This window comes from Tauraco erythrolophus, chromosome 29, assembly GCF_009769465.1.
Source record: "Tauraco erythrolophus isolate bTauEry1 chromosome 29, bTauEry1.pri, whole genome shotgun sequence".
NCBI classification, from domain to species: domain Eukaryota; kingdom Metazoa; phylum Chordata; class Aves; order Musophagiformes; family Musophagidae; genus Tauraco; species Tauraco erythrolophus.
The window spans coordinates 2475856-2498099 of record NC_141493.1 but is presented as its reverse complement, the minus strand read 5'-3'; the positions used below and the strand labels follow the sequence as shown (position 1 = coordinate 2498099).

General features: G+C 49.2%; 1 protein-coding gene across 1 annotated transcript in view; it reads left to right on the top strand.

The window, feature by feature from the left end:
• The window catches only part of LOXL2 (lysyl oxidase like 2), a 41087-nt gene that overhangs the window by 5596 nt on the left and 13247 nt on the right, over positions 1–22244 (top strand). The window contains exons 3-5 of the mRNA XM_009984603.2: positions 11594–11805; positions 18032–18254; positions 20378–20561. Coding sequence (XP_009982905.2) covers positions 11594–11805; positions 18032–18254; positions 20378–20561 — 619 coding nt within the window. The remainder of the gene's footprint in view (positions 1–11593; positions 11806–18031; positions 18255–20377; positions 20562–22244) is intronic.

Here is a 22244-nt window from a genome sequence, read left to right as displayed (position 1 = left end):
CATAAACTCCACAACAGGGAGGTCAAGAGGCTTGTGTGAATGCGAGTTGAAAGTCTCTGCCCCCTCTAACATGCCTGGGAATTCTGCATGTCATACCTCGCATTCATCAGAGGAAACATCATCGGTTTTAAGCTGCTGGGTTCCTTAGTCTGTAGCCCAAAGCTTGCCCAAGTGATGTTTTCTCTTTGGAATGAGATCAGGGGTTGAGGGGCCTGGAATTCTCTACCGAGCAGCAATGCTGTGGTCAAGTCTACCAGCTTGGCTTCAGCTGTGGCACTGACGGAGCTAAACCAGTACGAGTTTCCCACTGAGATTTCCTATGGAAGATACTTCGGTTTGCCCTTAAGCTGCTGTTAAAACCAGGCTTTACTCAAAACAGGCCTGGTTTGAGATGATGCACAGAGCTTACGCGTCCGATTGCACCTTCCAGTGTTGCTTTCCCAGACTAGTTAGTAACAACCATTAACGATCCCAAAACCAATCTGACTGTTTGCGACCTGATGTTTTTGCAGCCAGCAGATGAAGAGGAGCGAGCACTGACTTTGGTGGACATCCCTACGTCAGGGTGTAAGCTGCAGTGGGGTCGGAGCAGCAGTTCTCTCCTGCTTTCCTGTTGCCAAGTGTTCAGGGGACACACGTGCCTTGGGCAGCCCAGTTTGCCCATCACCAAACGTGTGCCATTCCCTTGCCTGTAACAGGGAGCTCTGTGTGTTCCCACTGCCAGGGACACATAGACCATCTTCAATTCCTCGTTTAGGAAGTGTCTTAAAGACCCTTCAGTGTGAAGTTCTCCGGGGCTGCCAAGCGCCGCTAAGATTTAACGCGGAAAGTCAGCGGGTATAAGACAACATCTGACTTGGTTTTGTCGGGGCTCCAGCTCAGAGGGGCTGTGCAAATCAACATTTGCTCAAATCTGGCCTTGCTTCCGAAAAATCCGACAGGCAGAGAGTTCACACTCTTTTAAAAGCAACGCGATAGCCCTCGAGCGGAGTTTGTTTTTATTGGACAAGGTACGTCGCTCCGTTTCCCGGTTTGGAAATGCTGCAGATAAGTCATATAGGATGAAGTTTTCCATCACCATAAACCACTTGGCTTATATATATATATGCTCAGACAGATCTTTTCCCGTCACAGTGCATATTTTGAGGGTTACGTCATATCTCCTGCTGTCCCTGAGCCTTTCCATTCCTTGCTCCGTAGGGAAGGGGCAGCGCCTGCCCCTTGCTTCTGTAAAACAAGTTGCTGGTCAGAAGCCGAGGTGAAACATCTCAGTCTGGGGTGGGTGATGGAAGATCCGGGATAAGAAGATGGGAGACAGGCAGGAAGAGGTTAACCCTTCTAACAGCACCAAGATTGGGGCAGATCTGAAATCCATCAGTCCTTTGCTAAAGGGCAGAGCAACTCTCATCGTTTTTCCTTGCTGCTTTCCGCAGCCGCTGCAGCTTTTAGCCTTGGGACTTGTTCAAAGGACTATTTCTTGGAGGGTGATGATGGTGTGTGGCAGCATGGCCCTTTCCCAGGCTGCTGGCTGGTCGGAATTAGCCCCAAACCCCTTCAGCTCAGCGACTGAAGGTTGGTCACCTTTGCCAAGCTGGGAGAGCAGTGGCTGGTCCATGCTGATGTGGGTGTAATCACATCAAGTGCATTTACAGAGGGGCTTTTCCCCCTCCTCTTTAAAGTGTGCAGGCTAAATATGCAGATGGTTTCTCATTAATGGAGAGAGCAGAGATTGTGGTTTGACTTTGTTGTTACCTGTTTGCCTCTGGGAGCATTAGGAGGGGAAAAGCAGGTATGTATCCTGCTGGTATCTCATCTTCTCCTGCTTCCTACAGACCCCAGCTCTGTAAGAGTAAGCCCCACGCCCTGAAAGGGTTAAAAAAAATACATCAGTAGTGCTGCAAGTGCGTGGCTGAGCATGGCTTAACCCAGGAATTGTGCAGATGGTTGGGGATTCAGAGTTGGTGCAGAACCTCCTTGCTTCGGTCCTCCGTGGGGGCATCTGCGCATCCAACATGATGGGGCCAAAGTTGTTGTTAAAATAACACCGTTGTTTAACTCAGAGTTTGATTTTGCTCGTGTTCCTCCTTTTTTTTAGCCACAGCCTGGAGTAAAAGCTTTGTTTTACACACTCTCGTTCACATTAGTGGCTTGAGGTACCACTAGGGGCTGACCACGATGGCAGAGCACGTTACCCACTTTGTTCCCAGCGGTGGCTCTCGTGGGCGCTACGACGCGGCAGCACGTCGTGAGCGGTGTCGTGGGGGCTCAATGGAAAAGAAAAGGTTAATCCTGTTGGGTTTAAGTGCTCGAAGAGTATCTGAGATCGAAGAGTATCTGAGAGTGCAGAAACTGCTTGCTGACTCTCTGATGGCGTTTGGGAGGGATAGGCAGTGCTATAAATACATACACTGAATAATTCAAGCTTTGTAAAATACAACAAGTGGAATTTGCTGCTTTAGCCAAAGGTCTCTGAGTGCATGGGGCCACGTGTTGTCTCTTTGCCCCAGGTAAGCACATGTGCTAAAGGTCTTTTCCAACCTAAATGATTCCATGATTCCATGGTGGGGCAAGGGGAAGGGCCAGCTCCAGGAGCTCAGTGACCCACCGAAAGCACAGTGAAGGGGAGGAAGAGAGCTGGGAGCAGAATCTGTGCATCTAAACTGTCCTGAGCTGCACTTTTTCCACCCAGATGTTATGGCAAAAGGTACAAAGATCAGGATAAAATCGGTGTAGAAGCGTGGTATGGCTGTTGGTTGTTTCTTGTCTTGCAGCTCACAAGTGTCTGAGAGCGGTTGGGTGGGTGGTATGGACCTGCTTTAAGGTTCCTTTATAGGGTGCCAAAGCCTGCACTTTAAATGTGTTCACAGCCTCAAATGTTTTCCTAAGTCTTTGCAGGATGCCAAAAGCTCCGAAATCAGTATGATTTAATGCGTGCTCACAAACCCATGAGCAGGGAATGCCGCCCCTGCTCTTTCAAACAGTCCGTGTCGCCACTTTGAGTTGTCCACACGCGGCACAGACCCACCTGCAACCGCCTTGCTGGGTTCACCAGCAACTTTAAGACCACAGGAACTAACCCCTACCCTTAATATATTTCTTAAATAAATGCAGGATAGTCTCTTTTTTCCTAACCTATCCCCCAAAACATCCTTAACAAAATATTTTTTGTCCACACTCTTCCTCTGTGTGCACACACACAGGCTTCAAATAGGACGTACTCTAAATATATCAAATTGCTGCAGCCCTTACGAGTTCACAAATAGATCTGGTACCTGAGACCAGACCGTAGCGTTGGCCAGACGGTGGGCAGACAAGGTCTGGCTAAACAGACCAGGCTCTGCTGCTATTTCTGTCCTTCTTTTCCCTTCTGGGTGTATGTGAAGCATAAAAAAAAAAATAAAATTCTCACTTCAAAGCCTTGGTGGCTCAAAGGCTCTGGTTATGCCAGCTTAAAAGTGGGTTGAACATTGTTGTCCAAGTTTCTTAACTGGTGGGAAAGGGCAATGCAAAGTCCTGCTCAGGAGCTTTCTGTTGAATTGGGCTCTGTGGGTGAGGTACAAAATGCTCCTGTGTGATGAGCGGCTTCTAACTGGAGGGTGCAGGGAGGGGAGGAGGAAAGGGTCGTTGTTTGTGGCTTGGCACACGATGATTCTTCCTCTTATTTCGCTTTTTGCCGGGTAAATCAGCGGAGACTCTCTCCGTCCGTACGTGGGGAGTTGCAGCTCGGGTCATTGCCAGCTGAGACGTCTGCTCTGCGTCTCGGCTGCCCAGTTCTCAAGAATGTTTGACAAGAAAAGGTTTATTTGCCTGTTTGTTATGACAACATTGTTTTAATTTGCTTTCCCCTCGCTGTAAACGTTTACGTCTCTTAAACATAAGCCCACGTGTAACACAAACGCTAGTGCTTGAGGTGTCTAGAAGGGGTCCCAGCATCTCCTCCGGAGCGAACTCCGGGCAAATCCTAATTAAGCTGCCGTTGGGATAAGCCACTGGGTTGCTTTAGTGCTGTAATTTTAAAGTGTGTGTGTGATGGTTTCTTGCCGCTTGCCTCAATGGTTTCTTTGTGCTGGCCTATGGGGCGCGGGGTTTGCTGGGCAGGAGGCTGGCGTTTGGCATCTGAGCAGGAGGTACGAGCCGTGGGGCTGAGAAAGCACCGAGGCCGCTGTTCCTGGGGGGGACAGTCAGCCTGTGTGTCTCCTTGCACCAGCGGTACCCAGGTCAGGTAATAAACTCGGCTGGTGTACAGCATCTCATCCAGATTGTCTTGAAAATCCTTCAGCAGAGGGAAACGGAGGATGTAAAAGTTTTGCTCATTAAGAAACCCTGGGATTGTGATGTGCACGGAAGGGAGCAGCATCCCACCCTAAGCTGAGCCTCCCGCCCGTGCCACAGTATCCACAGGGCTCAGCGCTCCTGCCTGCGCTCGCTTCTGTCACCAGCACTTCTTTTCTTTCTTTGCACTCACCCACTTTGCGTTGGCAGCCACGAGGCTGCCACCGAAGCCCTTCGTGGCTGAGCAAAGCCCTCGGCTTTTGTCATTTATGGTCTGTGCTGTATTTGCTCCTGGACCCCAATCCTGAATTGCACCCTCATCCCTTCCCCTTTTGTACTGCACAAACCCAGAACAAAAAGTACTTGTGGTCCAGTACAGCGTAATGTTCCCAGGGGACTGCTGTCCCCCCTAGGAAACCCATCCTCTGTCTTGAACCCGTCCTTTGTCTTGCAGCATCTACTTCATTGTGTTTATTTAACAGCTGGGACCTCGTTAGTGACTCAGAGGCACAGCTCCAGATGTTTAAATCAAAACAGATTCCGCTCATTCCTATGTGTGTGAAGAGAGAACTTTCTAAAAAGTCATCTTCAGGGGAAAAGACTGTGAGACTTCAGTGGAAGTGAGTGATGGGTTTAAATACGGGAGGGAAGATGCCTCTGGGATGAATAAAGTCCATGTGGGAAGATCTTGTGTTATGTTCTTAACTGGAAAAAAAAATCAATTCAGTTTTTGTCCAGGTTGTAGCCTTAATGTCTTGGTGTTTGGGAAGCCAAGAAATCCTGGGGCTCTGTTGCAAATGAAAAATGATGGTGTGAGTAGGGTTTTGCACCTACAGGGCGGTGGGATAGGTCAGGCATAGGGAAGGAAAAAGCAGTTTGGGTGGATTACGGGGAATCTTAAAGCAGGAGAGCAAAGAATATGGACTGGCCAGAGACAGAGATAGCATGTGGGCTCCTTGTGTTTCTTAAATCAAGCGGTTTTGGGGAGAACTGCACTTTTGCATAAGCTGTGTGTTCACACAATCTCCTGGGGACCAGACAGCTGCCAGCGCCGGTACTGAATACCGCCACGCTCTTCCTCTGCAACCCTCAGCATCACTCATGGTGGTGGTTTATAAAAAAAAAATAAAAATACCAAAGTAAAATACATGGAAGAGCCCCTCTGAAGTCCCAGCTGCTGTGGCTCGTTTTGGGCCAGGAGCCGGTGATTCAGGACCAGGGTAGCGTCTGCAGCAGGTTTCTAGGAACAGGATCTCCTCCCTGGATCCGTTACTGGGCATCCTCAGGGCTGTTGCAAGAAAAGAGGATCACTAAGTTTGAGTGGTGGAGGAGGACACATGCATGTTGTCCTGGGTGTGATTGTTCTGCCAACACAGAACGGGTGGCAAAAGGTGGAAGAAAAAAAAAAAAACGCGATGAAAGTTGTGTCAGTTTTCCCAACGGGATCCGAAGCCGTGGGGGGAAGCGTTTGGTTCAGAGAGTGGAAACAAAAGCAGCTGAGGCTCATGTGAAAACTTTCCGAGCCAGGAATCCTTTTGTGAAAGCTCGAAACCAAACCCCTTTCTTTTCTCTGCCTCCGGGCTGAGCTTCCTCGGCTCCGTAACGGAGCGCAGCGCCTTGGCTTGCGGTGGGCTTCTGTGTCGGAGGGCGATGAGGAGCAGCAGTGCAGGTCTGGGATGAGGCTCTTGGCAAGGAAAGGGGTGGGATGGAGGGGAATATGGCCTGACCTGGGCTAGTTTGATGCTTTTTTTCCCTTTTTCTCCTCAGTTTTATACTAATTTGTATTGTAGTAATGTTGGAAGTCCCATCCAGAATAGCTTCTTTGCTTTGGGCAAACACCTTTGCTGCAGAGGCTTTGTGATTCCGAGCAGGTGAGATGGGCTCAGCGTTTTCCTCCCTTTGCAGAAGAGGTGAGGAAGGGTGAGCAAGAGGTCAGAGGTGACAGCGAGGAGGTGGGGAAGGGACTTTGAGCGGCTGAAATCACGCAGATCAGTGGCAGAACCAAGCAGGATCTCTTCAGCCTCAGACCACAGAGTTATTTTAGCTTCAGTCTGTTTTTTATATCACTATACGTAGTCAAGTGGCTCCAGTGAAAAGCAGGTTGATGTGGAAGCCAAAGTGTTGAGTCCAGGAATAGACGTTCTACGCTTCCTCCCGCTGCCCTCCATACCCAGCTTTATCTCACTTTGTTTCTTCACACCTTTCAAGGCTAAGGAGGCTTAACTCAAGCAGGAGAAAAATGCCTTAGGGTTTCTTCTTGCTTGTCTGCTTACCCCCTTGATGGAGTTTGTCTGTGCCAGAATGGATGTGTTTGACAGACAAGGTCAGTAGAGATGGAGCGGACCCGCAAGCTCCATGCACGGGGGTCAACAACACCAGACACGCTGAACTGGCAGCGTTCTGGAGAGCAGAAAGCAAAGGCAAGAGCTGATTCAACCTCAAGTATGTGGGTGGGATTGTTTCATAAGCAAAGGAGAGGTTGGAGATCCAGGTCTGAGTTATGCTAGTAGCTGAATTCGGAGACTTGGAGATTAGGGGGAGTGAAAAAAAAAAAAAAAAAAGGAAAAGGGCTGGCACATACATCTCCACAGCTGTTGGCCTAAATGGGTGGAAATTTCGCAAGGCTAGCTGAGAAGGGGAGGACTGTCATGTGGGAGCCATGAGAGTTAACTCCTTCTGGACTTGGTCTCTCCTCTTGCTTTGGGTAGAAATCCTCAGCAGCATTTTTCCCTTGTATTGAGGAAGCTTTGTGCGTGGTTTTTTCCCTCCCTGCTTTGTGTTCCTCAGCCTTAGACTGAGCAAGCCACGTCCCATCAGCTCTGGGGCTTGGACATCCATTTTTCTTCTCTACTGCGGGGTGCAGCCAACCCAGGTTCATTTCCTAGAGGTAGCATTGCTCTTTGAATGGCTGTGTGGCTCCTGAAACGTCCTTGAAGGCTCTACTTGATGGTCGATACCTGAGGTGGGAGCTCAGCAGATGTACGTTCAGCTTCTGAGCTGGTTGCAGATACCTGCTTTGTGATCCTGGGATATCCTTCACGGGATTTACCAGCTCTACCTTGTAGCTTTGGTGCGTGGCTGTAACGTGAGAAGATGTAAAGCTTTCAGAGATGAGGTTTCCTTGTAGACGGGACAGCTTGTAGGCGTTTATCTCCACGTGGACGTGAAGTATGGAGAGGGTGATTTAGAAAAAGTCTGCTCTAGCTATTAAGTATTGTTTGCTTCTGCTTTTTATGTGCAGTCTGTTTTCACCATTAGCCTGGCTGCTCTACACGTTGGTGCTGGGAGGTAAAATATAAGGCAGCCTGAATTGGCATTATTGACTGCTGCCAGCGTAACAAAACCTCTGTGATGAAAGGAAACCATTCAAATCCATAAAGTTACCGGGAGAAAGCTCTTAGCAGTCCTTTCTCCTCGAGAAACCTTCAGTATCTTATTTAGATCCTTTGTTCTTTAATCTTCCAATATAAAGCTGAGGTCTGCAGCATGTTGATTCTTCTCAAGAGTTTTGCTGTTTGTCCAGGCTCAGTGCAAACCCTGGAGTTACTATATCAATAATTCCCCACTCCGAACCCGCTCCCTGGGAGCGGAAAGGGGAATGGATGTGGATTGGTTTTGCTCTCAGGCAGATCATGAAAACGTCATCGCGTGCCGGTCTGCTACAGCTATCTGAAGATTGAAATGCCCCTGAGGGAATGAAATGATGGCTTAGCTCTTGCTAGTTTGATCGCTCCCCCCTCCCCGTTCTCCTTCCTTGACAAATGCAAGCCAAAAAAACATGGCAAAATTGTTGGAATCACTAAAACGGAGTCCCAAGTCGGAGCAGGATTTCTTTTTGTCTGTGTGTCAGCATCTTTGGGGGAAGAGAGATGTGTGGTGGGACCTTTGTTCTGGAGCCTGTGGAGCCAGAGGTATCACGCTGGCTCTGATGGTGTTTTTTCCAAGCCCAAGTGGAAGCTGTTCAAGTTTGCACATTATTTTTCACTTCTATGAAATGACCAGCAAGGACAGCCCAACCCAATCAGTGGGAAAGACATACCCAAACACACGGCCTGGGAGCAGGAGATGCAGGTACCTCAAGTCGTGGGTACCACCCTGGGTAAGGGCACCCCAGGATCCTTCCCGGGGACCCCTGCATCCCACCTCTGCAGTGGCCAGAGCTCTGTTGGGAACAGACACAGCAACCTGGCTTTATTTGCTAAGCTGCAGAACTAATTGCAAAAATAACAGGCAGATCATCAGATCCCTAATGGTGTTCCCAAGCTTTCCTTCATCCAAGAGTGTTTATTTTTTGCAGCTTCATGACTTCTCTCTCTCCTCCTCTGACTTGGTGGGCTGTTGTGTGGTTGGTTTTTTTTTTTTTGCCTGTTGCTCTGATATCATAAATCCCAGCAAGGGATCTTCAAATCCATCCAGAGTTTTGAACATTAAAATACACCCTCTGGCTTGGAAAGCCTGTGTGATACGGATCCCTTGGAGCTGGAGGAACGCAGAGGGAAGAGTTGCTGCATGTTGCCCTGTTCAGATGCTCTTTCCCTCAGCATCTGTTACTGGCAGCTGTCGGAGACGGGCTGGATGCCTTTGCTTTTGTGCGACGCAGCTCCTGCTGGATTAGTGGAGTGGGAAGGAGAAAATTAAAAAAAAACAAAAAAAAACAAAAAAAATGTGCTTGGTCAGAATACGAGTGCGTCAGAGCTGGAGGTTTGGGGATGTTCTCTGGTGCAAGAGGGATCTTCATGCAGAGGTTAGAGCTGGAGCCTCAGGACGCTTGGATGTGATTTCCTGCCCCCGTGGTCTTTGGAGAAGCCGTTTGCCCTCTCTGCACCTTATTTCTCAATCTGCAAGAGGAGCCTGAGAATTTTGCCTTTTCCCATCCTTTGGGTGCTCTGATACCTTGGAGGCTTCTCAGATTTGTCACCACTTTCCACCTCCGAAGACCTCTGATAGAGCAGGAGTGAGGACAGGGATCTACTAACGATGACCGAGAGGTGCGACGTGGGCACAGGGGTCCTGCCGCTGCGCGGTGGAAGCACCAGACAGATGTTTAACATCTGGAACACCACTCCACATGATTCCAACGGGGCTCACAGCTTCCTCACAAAACACAGGCACCTCGAACGTCGTTCCTGAACGTGGAATCACACTCTGCTCCCAACACCCCTCCTCTCCGTCGTGCCAAGGACCGGCCGCTCCAAATCCAAGCGGAACGGAAGCAGCTGTCCAGTGAAAGCCACGGGTGGGTTTTGGCACATGTCTGATGTCAGGTCTAGTCAGGGAAAATGTTCCATTTCAGTGACTTTAATATACAGGAGGGCCTGTTGTGACGTAACTACGTGCAGCAGACATACTTAGGGCTTTATATAGGGTGGCTGTATCCCGCAGTCACGGATGGAAAAACTCCCTTAGGCTGACTCACCCACTTTCTCAGCTGTCAGAGCAGATTTCCTCCTTTGTTACTATCTTTTCATGTGCTTTTCCAGTGCAATTTTAAGCTTTGGCTCCTTGTCCTTTGGGTTAATCTTTTTAATAGGCTTTTATGGAAAACGCTTTTAGATCTTCAGCAGTCAAAACTATTTCCAAATGGATTTAAGGCTCTTGTTTCCTGGTGAGGGAAGTGCTATGGCTGGGTAGGGAAACGAGGTGCTGTCTCAGGCACACTGGGCTGTAGCTCCAGGTAAAGGTGCTTTTGGCATCGAGTGAGGAGCTGGAAATGTTTCATAAACTGCACCAGGGCAGAAGTGAGCTGCAGGTTTTGGAAACCAGCCTGGGGACACCCTCAGTGCACAGAGGCTCTGCCACTTTTCTGACAGCACATAGTCAAAAGCTACACTATTTCAGGAGAAGCTGCCAAATTGAGGAGAAACTCTTTGTATTGCAAATGGACTTCCCAGGCTATGCAGGAGGTCTGTAAGTCTGGTCTTCCATCATCAGACCCCTTGTCTGAACACCTTGAAGTGCCTCAGATGTAATAAACTTGGACATTGTTGTGGTGGTTTTTTTTTCTTCTTGAGGGCTAGAAGAGCTTTCGAAGCCTGAGCCTGAACTCTGAGCGCTGTATGAGCAGGACTGAATTCCTGCAGCTGAAGGTGAAAGGAGGAATGGGTGATCTGGTTTGCTGTAAAACTGGGTGGTAAATGTAGATGATAAAAAAAAAAAAAAAAAGGAAAAAGGGTTGGGGGGGAAAGAAGAAAAGTGGGGAGGAAGCCTTAAGTAACTTGCCCAAGGTGATGTGGGCAGAGCAGTGGCAGAGCTGAGGCTGAGGAACAGATGCCTGCCCCAGCAGGCTCTTTCTCTGCAGTTGGTTCCCTTTTCCCCGGGCTCCGTTAGTTCCATTGGTGAAGAATCTGGAGAGTGGATGTGCCACATGTGATTCACAGGGCTCACCACCTCCTACTGCCATCTCTCCTGCTTCGATCCCGGCGTGTGTCACCCACCCATAACCAGAGGTGCCCGTGTCTCTTTAAAGCTCTGGGCGTTTTTCTTTTCTGAGTGATTGAATTTGAGCAAGGGGAGGGGAGGATTCCTCAGTCCTGATGTAACTGTTAGCAGAACCACGTGGGTTTATACATTTTTGTCAAGAAAGGTTCTCCTGGCAGCCAGTCATAAAATTTTCAGTAGCTCTTTTGTAATTGCTTGCCACAGCGGATATTTTCCAGCCAGCCTTTGCTTTTTGGGCTCAGGTCCCTGCAAGGTTGGTTTGTGCAGCCTCACGTAGGCTCCAAATGTGAAACCCATTCAACCTTGGTGACTCATTTGCTGGAGGAGGAACCCAGCTTGGGGAAGCAGCGAAACGCTGGTGTCAGCACACTGGGATCCTGGCTTTCCCATTGGGATCCCAGCTTTCCCAGTGCTTGCCCAGGCACGGTGGGGAAGGGATGCCCAGTGGCTTGATGACATCCTCACCATCCTTCCCTGTCGGGGCTCCTGTTCCCCCGCGTTCCAATGGCCCCAGCAAAGCTGAGCTGGGTTCACTTCCACAGTAGCTGAGACTAAATTACTGTTATTGTGCTTCTGAAACAAGCACTTCGACGACTTGGAGTAACAAAAGAGATTTTATGTAGCCATTTGTAAAATAATGCTTGTATTTCTTTTTTATTTAATGAGAAAAAGCATCCTCTTTGGCAGGGCGGAGGATGGATTTGCACGAGGTGGAAAGGATTGTTTGCTTCCCTGTTGTGTCTTTTCCTAAACTGCTCTTCCCTTCTGCCTCCCTCTACTCAGCTGTAACCGTGAGCAGAACGGGGTCCCGTTCCACACCTCGAAGCCACACAACCAGTTTCCGTGCAAGCTGGTGTCATTCGTGTTTCTTTTACGCCTACAGAACATGAACATCCAGGTGGAAGACATAAGGATCCGTCCCATCCTCGCCACCTACCGCAAGCGGGTGCCCGTCACGGAGGGTTACGTGGAGGTGAAGGACCAAGGGACCTGGAAGCAAATCTGCGACAAGCACTGGACCATGAAAAATTCCCGAGTTGTCTGTGGCATGTTTGGATTTCCGAGCGAGAGGAAATACAACACCAACGTCTACAAGTAAGAGCAGAGCTTTGTACGAGACACGAGCGCGTCTCTTTGAACACTCAGGGCCTTGTTCGACTATGCAAATTGTCAGATGACACCGGACACCTTGAGGGAGAAAAAACTCCAACTGCTTCGTTCCTTCAGATCAGATTTTTCCTTCTGTGTAAATATTTGAAATGTCAAGTGTTTCCCTGTGCAGACTGGGGAATCGTCTGATCCTCCCCGTTCTGGCTGAAGACCTTGTGCACCATCAGTTGTAGTATTTGATGGGTCCTATAGTAGGAGAGGCAGACAGTCAGCCCAAAAAAATCTTTTTGTTGTTGTTTCCAGCTGTAGAGTAGTCGTTTTCTTCACCAGTGATAGGGTTACGTTCTGTGTTGGGTGCAGGGGGTGGATGTGAGCAAACCAGTCACACTGTCCCAGTAAACCTACCAGCTGTAAGCAAATCTAACCGCTTCCCCCATAGAATCACAGAATGGTTTGGGTTGGAAGGGACCTCAAAGATCATCTGGTTCCAACCGCCCTGCCATGGGCAGGGACACCCTCCACTACACCAGGTTGCCCAAAGCCTCATCCATCCTGGCCTTGAACACTGCCAGGGATGGGGCAGCCACAGCTTCTCTGGGCAACCTGGTCCAGTGCCTCAGCACCCTCAGAGTGGAATATTTCTTCTTTATATCTCATGGAAATCTCCCCTTTTTCAGTTTAAATCTATTGCCCTTTGTCTTATCACCATATACCCTTGTAAAAAGTCTGTCTTCATCCCTCTGCAGAAATCCAGCTGTAGGATCAGATCTGGTACGTGCTGAAAGCTCTGACTGAGGAATCTTGGAATAAAATAGGTCTTTGTTGTGCTTCGTTGCCCAGGTTCCTCCTTCCTGCTACTGCACACAATTCCTACTCTCGCACCTCTCACGATGTGTTTACACACGTTTACCAACTGCTCTGGCTCTCGTGGAGGTTCACAGTCCATGTTTCAGGGATGTCCAGCTGCCAAATGACCCACGAAGGAGCAGTCTGCCCAGGGGAATGTTTCCTAGTAAATCTTCCACTGTCGTTAACCCCAGTTCAGCTCCTTTGGCACTGGCAATTCCTGAGGGTCCCGGGCTGGAAGAGCTGCCAGCCTCCTCCAGCTGCATGACCCGTTCTGTCCATAAGTGCTAAAACATCGGCAGCGCATCCGTGCTGCTGCTCCCGACATCGCTTCTGCCCGTGCGTCCGGGATGGTGCTTGTGGAAGGAGGGAGTTTGGGGCAGCTGAGATTCCAGCTGCTTTTTCTTCTGATGATTGTAGGTTGCTTGAAAAGGAGAGAAGGAAACAGCGATCCATAGGGAGAACATTGTGTATCTCGGAGCTGCGGGCTGATCGGTTCAGGCTGCGTTTCCTGTCTCTTGAAAGCCAGGAGCTCTGGTCTTTTTTTGTTGTCATTGCTTTGGTTTGTGTTTTGTCACCAGCCTTCATCACAGACGGGCTTCTTCCTACACTGTTCCCTAGAAAGAACGCCCTAAAGCAGATGCAAAATGGTTTAAGTGAAATTCTGCCTCGTTTCTTTCCTACGCTGTGACCTATGGAATGGGAAAGCGTCAGCCGGTCAGGGGGAGAACTGGATTCTCCAGGGAGGAGCTGTGGTTTTCTGTGCAATCACTATTTGTGCAAAGCTCCCCCTGGAACAGGCTGGCCACGTTTTGTTTCTTTCATTAGCAAGATCGCGATCAGTCGTGAAGAGGTCCTTGGGTTGGAACAGCGTAAAGCTGTGCAGCAGCACAAAGAATATGAAAATAAAGAACCCGAGTGGAATTCTGGTTCCAGGCTTCCCGGGGAGCTGAGCAGCGAATTGATAATTGCTCCCAGGCGCTCTCGTGTTTTGCCCTGGACACCCGTTAGAGGAGCGTTTGCTCCCACCGGAGCAGCGTGTCTGCCTCAAACTCAGCTCTGAGTTTCCCATCCCCGGCACCAGAGCGGGAAGGGAGAATAAATTACCTCTAGGAAGACAAAGTAGATTTTTTTTTTTTTTTTTTTCCCCTGCTTCTCAGTTGTGGTGTTTCCAAGAAAAGCATTAACTTTAGCAGCTGGAGCCATCTGCCTTAAATAAAAGGATGCTTGGTAATTGTTCTGTCTCTTGCAACAGTGCTCTTAGAGATGGAAAAAACTGAGGCACAGATATCCAGCAGTGTCGAAAATCCCGTTCGCCGGGGCTGGAGTTAGGAATATGTAACGCTTACAAATACCAGGCCTGGAGATCTCTGCTACCGAGCCAGACAGATTGCTCAAGTAGTCCCAGTGTCCTTAAACCTCCCTCACCTTTACTCGTTTTCGGCAAGCAGCGACAGCTTGCTGGGCTCCTGCACCCACCAAAAGATGGTTTGGAATATTTGCTGATTATCCCAGGTTAGAAGAAGATGGGATGTTGTTTTCTTGGAGGGGTAAGTCTTGTAGAGCTTTGTCAGCAAGACAATTTTGTTTGATTAGCGTAGCTTAAAAAGCTGCCTTCTCTTCTTGGGGCATTTACCTTCTGTGCTTTGAGTTCCTGGCAGACCCATCACATACAAGCAGCGTTTCTGGTACCCTTGCTGGTGAAGGAAACTTCCCAGTTCTGAGTCAGGAGCTTCACAAGTCATCTTTGCTTCACGATGGAGGTATTGGAATGCCGACCACCGTAATCCGTGCTTTGGCTCACGCGTTTTCTGGTCGCATCCTCTCCTGGGGAGGGAAGAGTTTCATCTCTAGCTGGTCACTTGGACTAAACCCTCTCGCCACGCGAGTGTGAAGCCTCAGAAACGTTCTTCTCATTTCTCAGGCTTTGCTCTCCCTAATTTGTAAATACCATTCTCCCAAGAGCAAATCCTTCCGAGATGGGCTGGAATTGGGTTTCTGCTGGCCAGGGCTGCGGGTGCCCCCTTCCCACACCCCCCCCAGTCCCTCTCCCCAGCTCTGCACGCTGAGCGAGCTGACGCTCTGCTCTGCTCCTGCACAATGGTGGGAGGTGAAATGATTTGCAGATGGGTCTTGCCTGAAAGAAAACAACTTAGTTCATTGTTGTCCCGGTGCCAGGGTTTTATTCCTGAATGTAACTTAGGCTCTGCAGTTGACAGCACGATTTATGTTAGGAAACGAAACAAATCTCAACGTTGTTTCCATGTTCCTGTTCGTTCTTCAAAGTGGTTTTATACAGGCACCACTTGTTAGCTCCTCCTCCCAGCTCCTGCTCCGGTTGAGAAAGCAGAGGAGAATTCAATGTGTTTTGCTGATGGGGAGAGTAGAAGTTTGTGACCAGAGATGCCTAAGGCCGAGGGGTGGACCTGATGCCTTCTGGAGGCCTTACAGCTTTGTGATTTGCCAAAGAATTGGATGGAGGAGCTCAGCGCTTCCAGTGTGCTTCATTCAGTGCCAGTCCAAACAGCATCTCCCGTTTAACCAGGCTGCAGAGACCTGGTCAGGTGTGTGGGGTGGTTCATCACTTCTATGCTTGCAGTAGAAATCCTCGTGGTTTGGGTTGTCCCCAGCAAAGCCAGGATCTCAAGGGCTTTGGCAGAAGGTGGCAGGTCTGGCTTCTCCTCTGCCTCCCCGAGGCTGAAGATGGCAAACTTCAGTGAATGCTTGAAGAATTTCTCAAGAATTATGCTCACAGGAGTTTACCAGCTTCTGTTCACTGTTTCAGATGACTTTTCCCTGACATGCACGTGTATAATGTTTTGTTTTCCACTCCCCGTGTCCTCCCGGATGCATTCTTACACAGTGAGGTTCCTTTGGCCAAACCCTCGGCCACTTCCCACAGCCCTTGGGCTTAACCTGAGCCTTTGTTTAAAGCTGATGTGGTGAAGGTCTGTCTCTCCTGATGAGTCAAAATGGCTTGGGCTCCAACTTGACCTAGAGTTGGCTGAACTCTCACAGCAGGAGTGTTCACTCACACCTCTGAGCTGGGCAGCATGGCTCTTGGCTTGAACTGAGACCAGCGAGAGGTGGGTTTCACCCTTTCTGTGTTAGAAGCAAATAACAAGAATGCCCCCAGTTTCGATCTGTGAGGATCATCTGTATTCTTCTTTTTTATATATATATATATATTTGGTCTGGGGAAATGAGGTGAGGCTTTCTCTGGCTGTTTCTCCCCAGCCTACCAAGAGCTGTTAATACCAACCAGATGTTAATGCCTCATGAAATTTCCAGGATGAGGTCATTGTTTGCTATTATAAGGCATCCCCGTAATTACTTCTCTAAGACAGGCTGTGTTTCTTGTCTGCTTTGGAGTTCATGGAGCTCTCTGCACACATGTCGGCGGATGGCTCTCGGTGAAAACGCTCCTTCAAGGTTCTCGCTTCCATACGGGGCGGTTGGTGGAGCAGAACTGGCTCGTTCTAGGACAGTATGGAATGGAGTCCCTGAACCCAGGCACCTCCAGATGCTTTCCAGGATGTAACATGTGCCTGAACCTGCCCCGTCTCTCCGCAGTCCAAGAGAGCCATTAATGTTCCAGTGGGACCTCGGTGCTGAGCTCCAGCAGTCCAAGGGCAGAGGCTTTCATGGCCTTTTGGTAGATGTTGTAGGAGCCTGGGTGGCTTAATAAAAAGGAAGAAAAACCTTCAAGGTTTGGTCTAAATTGCATCAGATTCTCTAGCTGAGAAGTGTTTGGTGCTTTTTCTGCCTGCATCCTGTTTTTAAAATTTTTATTCCTCTTCCTGTTTCCCATCCATTTTCTGTTGTTTCAGCATCCCTGACAGCTCTGGTTTGACAGACTTGGAGTTTGACAGCCCCAGGACAGGCAGGTTGCCTATCACTGCTCCATGGGGTAGATCTCAGCCCTGCTCCATCCACCGTCCTTCCCAACAGTGTTTGTTCCCCAACGTGTGATGCAATTGCATCTCCATCTCCAGCCCGGCTGCGTTTAGCCCTAACCTCAATCCAGAGAGATTTGGTTCCGGAAAGAATTAGTCAGTGGCCAGGAGCCATGTGAGCCTAGACAACTGCTGAGCTTGTCAGCAAAGCTTCGTGAGCAGAAGGGGAGAAGATGGTTCCCTCAAGCATCTGAGACCGTACAAATTAGCCCCCATGGGACCACCAAAGGGCATCAGCTGGGAAAACCTTGACCCAGTCCAGTTTAGTTTCAAACCAACAAGCTGTGAAAGGCTCTTTGTTCCTTTCTCAGCTCCTGTTCAGGCTCCCTGTCCTGCAGGGACGTGCCACAGTTAACCAGAATTGGTGCATTTTCTCCCAGCGAGTCCCACCCCCCTCACTGTGCCATTTATCACAGCTAATCCTTGGATGGCCGGGGCTGCACGGCAGCGAGTCCTGGAATAAGGAGCAGCACAGGCATCTCGCAAAGCCACGTCAAGATCACAGCAGGGTGTTGGCTCCTCTGTACCTCGGATTTTTTTTAGCTTAACTTCTAACATCTCTCTTTTCTGATACTGATCTGACCTATTTTTGTCTCATTGACCGTTTTAGCTCTGATACAACCACCGGGCAGCCTCGCAGTGCAGTTTGGATGGAACTGGATGACTCTTCCTCATTTATCACGCGTGCCCCTTCCCCCTCAGAAGTCCCTGGAGCCCCTCCAAGCACTCCAGTTTGGGAGCAAGGAGCAGAAACTGCTGCCAACCTCCTCTGCTGCGACCATGTCATCGGGGGGATCGCTCTCGCGCTCGGAAATTGCTTTCAGGCTCACGGTTGTTAACGCTGCAGCTTTGAGAGAAGCTCAGAGAGCTGTGGATTTATTTTTTTTTTTTTTCCTCATCCTGCTATCTTCTCACGGCTGGTAGGGGATGGGCAGCAAAGAGAAGGGCTTGTTTATGGAGAGAGGTCTTCTGGGGGGACTCTCCAGTCTAAACTCACCAGTGTTATTTGCACATGCCCTGTCTGTACGCTGCCTTCTGAGTTAACTGGTCTCTGCCCTCTACATAACGTAGGGATCTCTACATCTCTCTCCTTCCAGTGTATAATTGTTGCTTTAGCTGCACTGTTGATTCACACCCTGATCTTTAGCTTAAGGAGATGACCTGTCTGCTCCCCAGTGGCACCCTAACACAGAGTCATTGTGTGTATGAACCTTCAAATAACACTATTTATGAAATAGTGTTATGAAATGTGTTTGTGAAATAACACATTTATGAAATGAGCCTTCAAATAACACTATTCAACCCCCATTTTATTTCAAGGAGTTTTTCTTTTCCCAAACGTAGCTACATCGGTGCAGTTTTTACGGATTCCCAACTTTTATTCTCCTGTTCCCCTTTATTCCTTTCAGGATGTTTGCCAGCAGAAGGAAGCAGCATTACTGGGCTTACTCAATGGACTGCAGCGGGAACGAAGCTCATATCTCCAGCTGCAAACTGGGCAATCACCTCAACGTGGACGCAGAGAAGAACGCGACGTGTGACAACGGGATGCCCGCCGTAGTCAGCTGCGTCCCCGGACGTGCCTTTGCCCCCAGCAGCCACAGCGGCTTCCGAAAAGCCTTCAGGCAGGAGGTGAGCAGGGAATGAACACAACCAGTTGGGTAGGAAAAGCCTAGGGATGTAAATATTCCTCACCAGTTACCAGCTGTAGGGCTGGGACACGCGTACAGCCGTAGCCACAAACCAGCAAATGCAAATATCCCCTCTCCCTATTCCTTTCTCGCCACGAGCCCGGCTGAGTTTCTATCCTGACAAGTACGTGGTCCCTCGCCTCCATCTGCGAGCTCGGAAGGGTGGGAGACTCGCCGCCACGGCTGGCAAAGCTGCGAGCAAGTAGTGAGAAAATAGATTTGTCACGTTTGTGTTTGAGCTGTTGCGTTGAAGCCAACTGAACGCGCGCCCAGTTGCTGCCAGGCTTCGTAAACGCTGCTGGGCTGTTTCTCCCGAAGAGGTACGAGGGAAATCAGCTGGTATTTCCACTACCCCAGTGTCTTCTGCAAAAGAAATGCCCTGGGAGCCCGGGAAAAGGTGGCCTACAGGAAAGGTTGAAAAAGCTGAGTGTGTTTAGTCTGTGCAAGGAGGGGGCTGAGTGTAGCGTGAAAATTCTGAGACGTGCAAAAGGCTGTTGTAAAACTCGGTGTTGATGGGGCGACGGAATATGAAAGAACAGCTCAACTTGCAGCCACTGTGGTTTAGGTTGGTGCTAAGGGAAGTTTTCCAGCTGTAAGGTGTGTGCAGCCTTAGGATGCAGGGGTGATCTCGGGGTCTGGGACACCCTTAGTGCTGGGTCAGAGGGGTTTTTCTGCAAGATGCATTAGGTGTTGTGGATCTCACCTACCACCCTTGGCTGTAGCCCGCATCCCCCAGCCCTGTACTGCTGTGACTTGAGGAGTGGGCTTTCTCTTGGCACTGGAGAAGACCCCAGACAACACCTCCAGACGCTGCCATAGTGGGAATAGCGCGGTTCCATCCGTGCTTTCCTTGCATGGAATCCAGGCACTCAGAGCTCGCAGGATCTGGGCTTCCAAGGTGAAAGGTCTTGTAAATCGTTACTAATCTTCTGAGCCGCACGCGCTGCCAAGTAATTCCTTAAGCCTTTGTGTAGGCTTTGGATGTCCTTCGTGTGACCCTAGCCTGGAGAACTGCGTATGCTTCCAGTTTTAAAAGTTCAGGGTTTTTTTTGGTCTCGGACTCTGCACAAATCATATGGTGTTCCCGTACCTAAGGCTCAGCTCCCACCACAACAACACATCTCTTGGGTGCAGCAGCTGGTGGGAGTCTGCTTGGTACTGGGGAAGGATGTAAGTGATGTATAGTTGGTGACTAACAGAAATATAAGAATATAAATAATAAATTTCTTCATAAATATAAGAAGAAAACATAATATAAATGAGCTGGACCTGCCACTCAGCTATATATTTCTGACTGCGATCTGGCAGATTGCTTATTCCACTAGTCCAAACTGCAGCAGGCAGATAGTTTTTACATGGCTTGAGTTCCACATTGGTCTCCTCAGTTGACCCAGGACCCTTGTCTGGAGAATGTGTGCAGCAAATGAACCCATTGAGCCTCTGAGCCGCAGGCAGCAAGCAGATATTGGCTGGCTCCATGTGATTCCCAAGCCTCCTGAAAGGTTCCCAAGAGATATAGCGTGACAACTGGGTGGTTGAACGTCCAGCTGCTCCTGTGTGCAGCAGCACTCCTCCTTTGGGTGAAAAAGGTTCCTAAATCCAAGCACTAAAACTGCAGAGGGCGATGTCTCTTTTTATTCTCTGCCCATACATAGCAACATAGAGAAACCATGTCTATGCATACCATGAGTCTTAGCAGACAAAGATCATAGAATCATAGAACGGTTTGGGTTGGAAGGGACCTCAAAGATCATCCAGTTCCAAGGCCACTGCCATGGGCAGGGACACCCTCCACTACACCAGGCTGCTCAAAGCCCCATCCAACCTGGCCTTGAACACTTCCAGGGATGGGGCAGCCACAGCTTCTCTGGGCAACCTGGTCCAGTGCTCCACACAGATGTCCTTTCAGCCTTTTGTATTACGTGGTGGTTGTTTGAAGGTGCCTCAGGGTGATGCTTTCTGAGCCACGACTTACCTGCAGCCGCATGCTGTAAATAAGAGCTGTAAAGAAAGGATGCTTCGTTCCCAGGCAGCGGTAACACCGCTTCTGTCTGCGTCTTCCAGCAGCCCCTGGTGAGGCTGAAAGGAGGAGCCAACACCGGCGAAGGGCGAGTGGAAGTGCTGAAAAACGGGGAGTGGGGAACGGTTTGCGACGACAACTGGAACCTGGTGTCGGCCAGCGTGGTGTGCCGAGAGCTGGGCTTCGGGAGCGCCAAGGAAGCGATAACGGGCGCGAGGCTCGGGCAAGGTAAGAGCGAGGAGAGCTCCCGTTAGTGCCCTGGCCACCTCCGAGAACCCTTTCATGATTCAGGACAGAGCGTATTTTTTTCTAGGATGTTTGGTTTGGGGACCAGGAATTTATTATCCACCCTTAATAAGTCTCTTGAGTCCAGGAGCTTGAGGCTGAACTGGAATATGTGACTTAGAAAGATATTCAAGATTCCTTGACAGAAGTCTAGTGATGATGAGTTTAACCTTTCCCTCAGACAGCTGTCCCAGTAATTACTTCTTTGTTATCACATCCGTTGCTCTCAAAACTCTCTTTACAAGTTCTCTAGATCCATATCATGGTGTAATGCATTACTAGAAGGTTCCTGGCAAAAAAATGGGTCCTGGATCTAGACTTCAAACGCTCTCTGGTTAAGACCAGAATGTTAATTTAGCCCATTATAAATAGAAGGGCATTTGAACAGTTTAGAGCCAGCTTTGGGTTTGGATTTCCTGTATTTGGGAGTTGGTCTAAATCCCAAACTGTGGTGAATGATAACTCAAACCAAACGTACGCCCTCTCAAACCACCTTGTGATTCACACGCCTCGCTCCCGTAGTGTAAACCCTAAAGAAAATGACACCAAACCAAATCCTTTATTGTGAGACTAAATGAATGGGGTGAAGTGTCTCCAGCCCAGCATAGTTTGGAGAAGGGGAGGAGAAGTAACAGCACATGCAAAGCTGTGGTGTCCAGCATCTGGAAAGCTTTAAAATGCGACCTGTCCATTGGATTTGCAAAAAAAAAAAAAAAAAAAAAAAAAAAACAAACAAACCAAACTTGTGGTGGGATGCAGGGAGCTGCTGATGTGTTTAGCTTCATCTAGGAAATTTCCCCATCATCATGGGAGTGGGGAAAGCAGCTGCCACGTGAGGGAGGAGAACATGCTGTTCCCCACCATCTGCCCCAGCCGCAGCCTGGAAAATCTTTGCATCAGCTGCCCGTTCCCACGTGTTTTCTGTTCTTTTAATGTTAAACGCTGGCAATGGATCAGCACACCCCATCCTCTGGGATGACGAGGTGATTCCCTTCAGCAGTTGGATCGTCGTACCGTGGTAGGAAAAGGAGCAATTTTGGCCCAAACTCACTTCCACGCTCCTGTCGCCCAGGGGCAACAGCTGGGAAACCTCTGGGTCCGTGTTTGCACTTTGCTTTGTTACAGCTGCGGCGCGGGGAATTTGTCCGTTCAGAGACTAATTTGAAGGACCAGTCTCATCACTGGAGATTTAATTTCATGGGATAAAATGGATAAAGATGGGCTACGTGTTAAATCAGTGTGCAGGGTCTAGAAGCCCCAGTTAGGACAGTGACCTGTGGGAGATGAGCGACTGCCTGAAAGAGTTCAGGGTGCGGAGAAGATGATTTACTCTCCCTTTCGTGGCTGGTACTCTCCCTTTCGTGGATGAGCAACTGAGACCCAGATTAAACAATTTACCCATATTCACCCAAGAGTTGTCTGAAAGGCAGATACTGAGCCCAGATCCTCCCAAATGTGTTGTCCACTACAACGTCCTTGGAGGAAGAACCTAGAATAAAGCCTCAAGCAGTTGGTGAACGTATATGCTGGATATACGTTCGTAATCCTGTTCTTATGCTAAAGGGAATGGTATGGGAGGAAATATAATTTTTATCACCATATTTCAGCACTACAGCAATGCAGTTT